The sequence below is a fragment of the Strongylocentrotus purpuratus genome, unplaced genomic scaffold, assembly GCF_000002235.5.
Source record: "Strongylocentrotus purpuratus isolate Spur 01 unplaced genomic scaffold, Spur_5.0 spur5_contig_848, whole genome shotgun sequence".
NCBI lineage: Eukaryota > Metazoa > Echinodermata > Echinoidea > Camarodonta > Strongylocentrotidae > Strongylocentrotus > Strongylocentrotus purpuratus.
The window spans coordinates 235,001-245,975 of record NW_022145555.1 but is presented as its reverse complement, the minus strand read 5'-3'; the positions used below and the strand labels follow the sequence as shown (position 1 = coordinate 245,975).

Below are 10,975 nucleotides of genomic sequence, written 5' to 3'. Positions count from 1 at the left end.
ATACTATGTACGCCCAGGGCATGTGAGTTTTGGTACGCCCAAATACTGACAAAAAGCATGTCTCAAAACACGTGGTCTGTACTACCACATGTTGTGTACTTCTCTTTTTACCTTTTGGAAGTATCAAAACAACTTTCCAGACGGAATCGTCCACATTGTCAATGAGGGGGTAGAGAAAAAAAAGTGTGTTAATACAACTACTTCTTAATTCATACTACAGTCTTTATGAAGCTTTAATCATTTAAATTTTAAACTAAAATCACATTTTGTGCCAACTTTGACTTTGAATTGTTTATTATGACTTTTGGGTGAAATTTCCTAAGTTTAAATCATACAAATATTCCGAATTTCACAATGGAATGGTTGGAATGTGGAGATCACTTTTAACTTGCCGCGCCAAACTTCGGCGCTGAGCTCGATCGCATGCGCCAAATTTTATGCATGCAATTTGTATACGCGATCGTCGATATATCGAGCGAGCTGAAAATCGCGCTGTGTTTCAGTAATTGAGAGTATAAAGGAATTATATGACCTGAATTTGAACAGAATGTCGATCAGATCGCCATTTGATTTGCAATGAATATGTCGGAATCTCAGTCATCGGTAAGTCAGGATATGGCAGACTGTTTTGAAATGTATCATGTGTGATGATTTGCACTGTTGTTTGTAAGATAAGAGAGAGTGAGCCTGCATGCAAATACAAATAGGGAGATGTGCGAATCTGCGAAGGTGATGATGTTGCATGGAGCGCTGTGGAGTGCATTGTAATGTACAGAGACCATCGAGAGTGACAGTGACAGTGTTTGCTTGGTTGGCCTTGGGCCTGAGCTGAGGCTGTGTAGAACTTACTTAGATCTACTAGATCTAGTTACTTACTAGACGTGACAATGATGTTGGTGATGCCAGTTAAATTTGGTCCAAATCCAAAGTTAGATTTAGTTCTGTAATGATAGTTGATACTTTGAAGTTTGATAGAGATCTATATTTCTAGACCCTGGCTAGAGCTAGACTCTCGACTCTCAGTCTCAGTCTCACTCTCAGACTCAGTCTCACTCTCAGTTCAAATTCAATGGGATGTCGAGGAACTTGTACTTCAGTAGTTGTACTCAAGTTGTAGTTGTAGAATCTACTTATACTAGATCTAAACCGTAGGCCCTAATCATTAATCATTATGACGATTGACAGTTTTCGTGAAATGCTACCCTGATGACTGATGAGCAGAGCCAGAGAAGTTGTGTTGAACTGGCCCTTCTTGCTTCTTTTTTCAAGCCTGCCTCATTATTTTTGTTTTAAATGATATTTTATTTCCTTCCTCATAATTTCACATAACAAGAAATTATCAAATTAAGCAATATAAAACAAGATCTTTGATACAAGACATTTCATGAGTTACATCAATCAATGAACATAGAAAAAAAAGGGGAAAAAAATTCTTGCATGTAACAGTGTATAGAGGGTCTAGTCAAAATAACCGTAGATCTAGAGGAAGGTTTAAAGTTTAAAGTGTAGATTTTTTTGTTTTAAATGATATTTTATTTCCTTCCTTATAATTTCACATAGCAAGAAATTCACATAACAAGAAATTATCAAGATAAGCAATATAAAACAAGTTCTTTGATACAAGACATATCATAAGTTACATTAATCAATGAACATAAAGGGGAAAAAAAAGGAAAAAAAAAAAAAAGTCTTGCATGTATCAGTGTATAATCAAAATAACAGTAGAGGAAGGTTTAAAGTTACATATTACCATCCTATCACAACACTCTCACACCCCCCCCCCCCCCCCCTCTAGCCCACCCGCACCACACCCCCTTTCACACACATAAACAACCATACAATTACAAACACACACTGCATGCAACCTGTTCCCTCAACTCACACCACACAGACTCTTCACCCCCCCCCCCCCCCCCTAGCCCACCCATCTCACACCCACTTCACGCCGACACACACGCTGCATGCAATCTGTTCCGGTTTGTCCACCTGTACACGAGAGAGAATTAATAATACTACTAATAATAATAATACCCACATAATACCCACGTCCATTAAGGTAAAAATGCATCGATTTGTTCCCATTTCTGTAAGTGCATCCCCAGTTTCCCCTTTTTGAAGGCTATTTTGTATTCCTCGTCTCTGTAATTTTTTAGCATATGTACTGTTTTCTGTACAGATGGCAAAGTTCCTTCTTTTCTAGAAATAAAAATGATATACTTTACTAAAAATATGATACAATTTATTACAAATATTCTAGTAGTATTTCCGGATATTCCCATAAATATGGGTTTCCAATCATCAATGTCAATTTCGATTAAATGTAACTTTTGAATTACCTCCTGCCATAATCTTTTAACTTTAAGACAATCTAAAAATAAATGTTGGTATGTCTCTACTTCTAGTCCACAAAAGGAACAAAAATGGTCTGACTCAAAACCAAATTTAAAGAGCTCTCTTTTCGTATATACAGCCCCTTGTAATTGTTTGTATTGAAACTCTCTATGTTTATTACAAAGCATTGCACCTTTCATCCTTGTGAATGTTTCTTTCAACTCCGTCATTCCAAGATCAAATTGACAGTTGCCATCTGTAACATGTAATGTATACTCTTTTTGAAGGTCTTTAATGAAGTAATCATATAACCGCCTAGATTTTATATCACATAGTTTCTGTAAACGTCCATATATATATCATCAATTCTATTTCAAAATTTTCAATGTCCACTTCCATAAAATCACTTTGTATCCATTCGTTTCTGATTGCTGAAAAGGTCTTTTGAATTCTAAGCAAGCTTTTAGTTGCAAAACCCAAATTTAAAAAATGTAAGATCGGTTTTAAATGACCTCTGACAATTATATCTGATGCTTGAAGTATACCTTTCTGAAATAGTTCGTCATCAAAAAATGTTTTATTGCTGAGACATATTCACTTATTGCTAAATATAATCGGATTATTCTTATTTTCTCCAAAGTGTCTGCATTTATCTAATTCTTGCCATGCCTTCAACATGTCTTTATAAAAAGATGGTATACCCTTCAAGTCCATTTTATTTATATCATAATTACAAAGAAATATAATTCGACCCCCCATTGATCTGAAAAAGTGGTCAAAGGTTACTTTCCAACCTGAATACTTTTCTCCATAGAGCAACCGTTTGATCCACATTATTCTCTGAGTCTTGATAAATATCTTAAAATTCGTTACTCTGAGTCCCCCAGCGCAGTAATCTTGATATAATATTTTCCGTTTTATTCTGTCTCTCCCTCCCCAAATAAAATTAAAAGAAATCTTTTCGATTTCTTCAAAAATGTTTTGTGGGACTGTCATAAGAGACGAAACATAATTTAGTTTTGAAAATACATATATCTTCAGCAATTTAATTTTGCCAAACATCGTTAAATCTCGTTGCTTCCACCAACCGATTAGTCATTATGTAAATTATTCAATATTTTTTTTATTGGCACATGAAATCAGAAAAATATGAGGAAAAGCAACTAGCGGTCTAGACCCTACCTCAGTCACACTGTCGATACTGACTCCAGTCCAGGGTTGTCACAGAAAAGTTTGCAATCACTTGCAAAATGAAAATGGCCAATCAAGATCGATGTTGCATGCCTGTATTGATCAAAAGGCTGACCATAGGCCAAATAAAAAATAAAAAAACATGTTTAGCATCCTGTTTTTTTGAAAAATAGGAAGGAGGCCCTTTTTTTCTTCAAAATGGCCGCTCAAAATGGCCACTCAAAATGGCCGCTCGGTACATTTTCCCTGACAGTCAGGCTATTTTTCAAGATGGCCACTGACATTTTTTTATTTTTCAAAAACAAAAAATAGGAGGCGGCCCCCAAAATGGAAGCTGGCGGGATGCTTAAACATGTATATTTTTTTAAGTGGCCTTAACCAATCAGAATCATCATTTTTAATTTGCAATTGATTCCAAATCTTTGTCTTACAGGCTCAGATCAACTCCAGACCAAATGAATTCATTTATGGCCATTTATTGTAGCCTTTGCAGGTAATGCACAGGTCTGTAATGTTTTTTGGTCTCGGACTGAGGTATTAACAAAAATGATTTGCATCTTAAAGAAAAAATATGAGGAGGAGAGGAAGTTAAGAAGAAAGAGGAGGAGAAGGAGTAGGAATAGGAGAGAAGGAGGAGGAGAAGAAAAACATTTGAGAACATTAAGATAAGGGGAAAACTGAGGAGGAGGAAGAAACAAAGAATTAGAAATGAGAGAAGAAGAAGGACAACAACAACTACCTGTTCGGTAGGTAGAACTTAGGGTACGTTTATGCTCAACTTTTTTAGGCCAGAATGAGGCTTTTGTTACTCGTTTAGTTAAAAACATGGTTGCGTCCTTTTTCATTTTCGTAGAATCGCTGATCGTAAACTCACAAAAAGGTGAGTTTTGGATAGGCGTTTTTCCAAAAAGACGGTTTCTAAGGAAGCATAAACGCACAATCATTTGTAAACGCGTTTAAATGACGTCGTCATAAACGAGTTTCCGGTTCATGTGAAAATCTACATAACAAGCAGGACCCGTGGAAAATCCACGGGATGGGGAGGGGGGGGGGGTAATAGATATAATGTGCTAAAGAAAATAAACTTTTTTTTAATTTTTTTAAAGATAACTACTATGTTAGATGATATATTTTCAATATAGGGTCTAGTCTTTTTTATTCTATTTTGAGATTATTTTTTCCTTCTATTTTTAAAATGTTATTTTTCTTGTTTGTGTACATATATTCTTTTTTTCTTCTTCTTTTTATTTGAACGCATATCGCAATAATCGCATACACGTCAGACGTGGCCTGACCTGCATAAATGCATGCTCCTGCCGGTGCAGTGCCTACAAAGCATTTCATTTGGCTAACACGGGGAAGGCCTACCCGTTGCATCATCATCTGCTGTGTATCTCCTTGATTATACAGTGCACCTGCCTATGCCAAAACTTGACCTGCCCACCGTAGGTCAACATAGCATGCGAATCCAGATAGGCCTACAGAGCCCGAATTGGCCTGGAGAAGGGAGCATAAACAGTACACCGTGGAACCGTCACGGCGATTACAATGAGCGTTTCAAATCGCTCATTCTGCCTTCAAAATTGAGCACGAACGCACCTTTAGAAGAACAAGTAGAAGAAAGGAGAGGAGGAGAATAAAAATTTAAAGAAGGAAGATTTTAAGAAGGAGGAGGCAAAGTTGAATATTTCATTTCTCTTGATGAAAACATTTTCTTCCTTTAAAGCCCCAATGTCCTACTTGTAGCTACTTGCTCCCTCTATATAATCCATGCCCGTTGGTCCCCCATGATCCTCTCTTTCTTATGTTAGTTGAAAGCTGAGTTGATGAGATAGCCACCTGTCAGTGACCTGGCTGGGTGGTCTAATGATCCCTTCTGGCCCAGTAGTATTGACAGTCTTTAAATTGTTTTTTTCTTCTTTCTGTAGCCAACCCTTGAGAGTGCAGGCAGCTCACAAGCCCCCTCTCCAGTAACCGGTGCACCCAATGCACCAAGATATGGAACCATCATTCCAAACAGGATATTCGTCGGTGGAATTGCATTTAATGTGAGTATAAATAGTTACCAATTCTGTGAAATAGTATATTTCGTGTTTTATGGTAAAGCGTTTACAATATTAAAATGTGTCATGATAAGTGTATAATTAAAAAGGTTGTGTAATGAATGTTACATGTTCAGGTTCTAAGTGATACAACATCTGTGTATCTTACCTTTCTGCTGTGTTTCGTAGTCCTAACTTCATGTTCAAGTGTAAAATGTCATGGTAACAAACATAAAGAACATAACAATACTTAAAAATACCAATACTTTAAAAGTTTTCTTCCTAGAGTGCTTTGAACTTTTAAGCATTAAAGAGAAGGTTGAGTTCTGGGAAGAGGAGAAAATAGTTTGTGAACGTTATCATTGTTATCGTGCAAGTGTGGAACAAATACAGATAAAAAATGTTTCCTGAAAAGCATGGCTCTTCAAATGCCTTAATATTCTAAATATGGCATGAAAAATATTGGGACAGATTTTTATGCCACATGTTTGTGTAGTCCCATATTTCTGTGTACAGTGCTTGTAACTTTACCGAGACTGGGCCAAATTTCTTATCATTTTGATGATTCCAGAACCTTGCAGTACACATTAATACTTATATGTTAGATGATCAACCTTTTCTGACCGATTTCACAACGTTTCTTTCACAATGCAATCGATGCCCAGAACTCAACTTTATCTTCAACTTTGGCTTGTATTGATTTGTTCCATTCTTTAAATGGACACAAAAACTCTTCGGCACTGCAGAAAAAATCTGCAGGAACAAACATCTTTTGTACATGTATGTAATGGAATGTAAAGCCTCTTTCTCTTGATCAATGTGTGCGTGGGTGATGTTTTGATGAGGCAGTGAATCTGTATGTGTAAAGGTAATATCAATCAAATAAGCATTTAACCTTGGATGTACATGTAAGACCCCTACAATACCGGTGTATGTACAAACATGTACAACATTATCTTCATTTAAGCAGACCTTAGTAAGAGAAGGTTGAGTGAACTTTCTCCTTCTTGTGACATGGAATGTAATCCCTTTTACCCTTGCACCAGTGTGTGTATGGGTAATGTCCAATGTTTTGTGATGAGCCGGCATTGGATCTGTCTGTGTAAGGTAATATCAATCACTTGGATATGAGCAAGCATGTTAGCTTGAAGTATGACCCCCATGTAGCTGGTCTAGCGATACAGTCTTCGTTAGCAGACCCTATTTATAAAAGAAGGTTGACTGCTTTTAAACGTGAAAAATAAGTTGTGAACTTTCTCATTCTTGTAAATAAGGCCAAATTAAAAACATGTTTAGCGTCCTATTTTTTCGAAAAATACGAAGGAAGAGGCCCTTTTTAAAATCTTTTTCTTCTTTTAAAATGGCCGATCAAAATGGCCGCTCGGAACATTTTCCGACAGTCGGGCCATTTTTCAAGATGGCCGCCGACATTTTTTTTTTTTTAAATCAGAAATAGATCCATTTTAGCAGTGTTTTTCTTCTTTTTTTTTCCTTTAAAAAAGAAATCCAAAAAAAGAATAAAATAGGAGGCCGCCCCATAAAGGGAAGTGGGCGGGGACGCTAAACATGTATATTTTTTCAAGTGGCCTAAATGGAATGTAATCTCTCTTTCCCTTGCACCAGTGTGTGTATGGGTGATGTCCAATGTTTTGTTGTGAGCCGGCATTGGATCTGTCTGTGTAAGGTAATATCAATCACTTGGATATGAGCAAGCATGTAAAGCTTGAAGTATGACCCCCATGTAGCTGGTCTAGCGATACAGTCTTCATTAAGAGACCCTTTTAATAGAGAAGGCTGAGTTCTTTTAATGGTGAAAAATAAATTGTGAACTTTCTCATTCTTGTACATCCATGGACAAGGAATGTAATCCCTCTTGCCCTTGCATCAGTGTTTGTGTGTGGGTGATGTCCAATGTTTGTTGTGATGAGGCAGTGAATCTGTCTGTGTAAGGTAATGTCAATCAAAACGAGATGAACAAGCATGTGACCTTGATATGAGTATGATCCCTATGTACAAATGTATTTGTACAGTGTACATGTACAGCTCTGGTTTAATCTTCGTTTGCAGACCGTTTGTTTGAGGGGTAGTAGCTTGCCATTACTGACTGAAAATGTATAACGTGATCTTAATTTTTGCAGAGTAGAAACATGCTTCATTCCCAACATATTACCCTGAGTTCGTAACAGTTTGTAAAAAGCCATTCTAGATTAATGTTATCATCAGGAAATTTGATTTGATATGAACAAAAGTCATAATTTCAGTCTGATCATGATGAACCCCCTTTCCCCCACAAGCTATTTTTTAAATTACATTATTGTATGTTCATGTAACATGCATTATAAAGCAGTCATGTACATGTAATTACAAGCAACCCTGTTAAAGGGATCCGGTAACTTTGTCTCAGATTCTGAAACAAAATTCTGGATTAAGCTCATGCTGCAATGATGATTATAAACCTTTAGGTCAGTCAGGAACCCCATGAATACAGTCTATTGGGGTAAACGAGTATGGTAAAACCGGTCACTCAAAGATTTTTACTTTTTTGAGGCACTTCTTGATCATTTTGAAGCGCGATTTTTTTTCAGGGCTTCAATATTACACCATATCACAGACACTGGTAACACGTAGGGCCGTGTAGCATTGTCAAACGATCCCTTTAACCCTGAGGGAACTAGAGAAAAAGAGAAAAAACACATCGTTGTATGCTAAATACTAACACAGAAGAATTGTAAAGTTTTTAACGGTTTAACCCCCTCATTTAAGGAGCAAGCAAGTGGTCTACTTTCTCTTCATTAAGCTTTTTAAAAGTATCAGACTTAGAAAATCACTTTATATTTGTGCAGAAATTATGACTCCCAAGTACACTTTTGTCTTTAATTGCACCTAGAAGAAAGATAGTCAAATTTTAATTTTGTGGTCTGAAAGCATAGACTACATGCCCATGAACCCATCATAACATTTTATAGTTGTTGTTGTAGCTGTCCTGTCTTTGTGCTTCAAATTGGTTACTGCACTGTAGCATAGAGAGTATGTTATGTCCTAAGTATTTAGGTCGCTTTGATACACATCCCACTCCTAAATGTACGCATTGTATGTGAAAATGTGTGAAGGAGTGTGCTATCCGGGGTAGATGTTAACCTATGGAATGCACTCTCGTGTTGCAGAGTGGCTCTACATTCTATGTACAGTCCAGTGACAGTTACTTTGCAGTCTAAATCAAGCTTCTAACTTCCACCCTACATGTGCATGTGTAGATCTAAAGATGGTGCATGTAATACGATGCCTCAGTTACCTTAAAAAAAGTTAAAGGGCAATCTAACCCCAGTTAATAAGTTCATGTGCATGAAGCAGAAAATTTAGATAAGCGGAATGATGAAAGTTTGAAATAAACCGAACCAATAATAAGAATGTAACTATTTAAAGGGCTGGATATTAAAGGTAAAGACCAGTTTTGGAAACGCCCCTCTCAAAATATGAAATGGAAACTCTTTTTACCAATCATGTGAATATGTTTTGACTAATATGTGATAATACAAATTTTGCCGGGAAACGGCCTACTAATTGATATATTTGGTAAATTATTATATCTATCCGGACCTGATAGCTATCGTGCACGTGTCGTGTAGTCCCATATACATCTTTCTGTGTACAGTGCTCATAACTTTAACAAGACTGGGCCAAATTTCTTATCATTTTAATGATTCCAGAACCTTGCAGTACACACCAATACTTATATGCTAGATGATCAACCTTTCTTGATCGATTCCACAACGTTTCTTTCACAATGCAATCACATGACCAGAACTGGTCTTTACCTTTAAGATTGGGAGAGAGAGAGGGGGTATCTAGGAGGCATGATGATATTCACCCAAGTTTACTAATCCATCTTGGAATTTTACTTTTCAGCAGACAAGCGACGCAGAGCTCAGGAATTTCTTCTCGGCCTTTGGTCATGTCAAAGAGGCCAAGATTATTGCGGATAGAGCAGGAGTTTCAAAAGGGTGAGTACCGGTACTAGCTTGGTTGGTTGGTTTGTTTTACCTGACTGCTAAGAAAGTATACTCGTAAGTAAGTCACCAGGGGACTAATGGCTTTACATCCTCACTCCAAGGGACTTGGTAATGAGGATTAATGCCTTACCAAAGGGCACCAGTGTGTCAAATTGGTTTTGAACCCTGAACCTACCGGTTATGAGGCCACTGCTATTCCACTGAGCCATCTCGCCTCAGGCTCACTCATTCATTTAATCTACCTTCTCTTTCTTTCTTTTATGCATCATCACTCCCAAACAAATATAATTTTCTTTCAAGAGGGAAGCCAACTTGAATGAGTCATGGTAATGTACATTTGTATACTGTATACTTCCAATAGAGACTGCTAGATCATTGCTTGTGTATTAAGAACATGTCAGATGTACACAAGGAATGCAGCCTCTCAGCTTGTCTGTAATGCCATCAGAGGTCGTTGACCCCAAGCTTTCTTGTCTCTCCCTCAGCAGTCTATCAGCTAGGCACCTAATGCCAAGAGACAGAGCTATAGACTCTGTAAAGTCAGTAGGTCCGCTTCTTCTCGTGTCACTGACAGAGGTTGCTTGTGGCAACCTCAAATGCTTGTTAGAGGTTTGATAGTGCATCTAACCTAAATTTAATCATCACTTAATTTATTCATTCTTTGTATCCTGACTAGACCTGTAAAGGAAAATATGCGATGAGATGTAACAGAGGAGAGTATAGACAGTTTATAGGCTCTATACTTTAATACTGTACTGTATTCTCTGTCATCAAAGCTGCCCTTTGCAAAATGTACACCTTTTTTTTTCTTTGGTACAATTCCATTTTTTGGTCACATGATTCTCCTTGCTTCTATGCGATCACCAACGTTTTTTAATGGGTATTTCTAATAGTCTAAATGGCGGTCCAAAAACTTGATGAATTGTCACAATGGTTTGGGGGATGACTGTCCATGTACAACAATACATAGGAAAAACATCTTTTCAATTGATTTTTTGGATGCATCATGCTCATAGTCAGTACTGCCAGTTTCAATAGCTACTGTATAACCAAATTCTATCTTCAATCTTGGACCGTGTAGACTACATATCCCTAATACTGTATCAATTACCCTTGACGTAAGCATAATTTGCCAATGGCAACCCTAGTCCTAAGTAACCCTTGGTATCTTTGATTAGATAAAAGCACATACATGTAGTAACACGACTTGATCGCCCCCTTTAAAACCAGCTGTGTTTGTCTGTCACATCTCCTCCCAGTACTGAATATGATGCCGTGATTGCTTGGGCATACTACATTTATTAACTCACTTGTACCAGCTAGGGCAGCACAATGCTATATACAGTAACTACCATGTACATGTGTGGTATGTGACATGAGGAAGAGACGTTATGGTTGCCT

The 10,975-nt window shown here is 37.3% G+C and overlaps 1 protein-coding gene across 2 annotated transcripts in view; it reads left to right on the top strand.

Moving 5' to 3' along the window:
• The first annotated feature begins 39 nt into the window (after positions 1-39).
• LOC105446761 (protein boule-like) overlaps positions 40-10,975 on the top strand; it is a 24,258-nt gene continuing 13,322 nt past the window's right edge. The window contains exons 1-3 of one of the 2 annotated variants that reach the window (XM_030993329.1): positions 40-603; positions 5,451-5,570; positions 9,474-9,565. In XM_030993329.1, the coding sequence (XP_030849189.1) occupies positions 577-603; positions 5,451-5,570; positions 9,474-9,565 (239 nt within the window). In that variant the 5' untranslated portion in view covers positions 40-576. Of the gene's footprint in view, positions 604-5,450; positions 5,571-9,470; positions 9,566-10,975 lie in introns of both variants that reach the window. The other variant, XM_030993324.1, reaches the window with a different exon arrangement.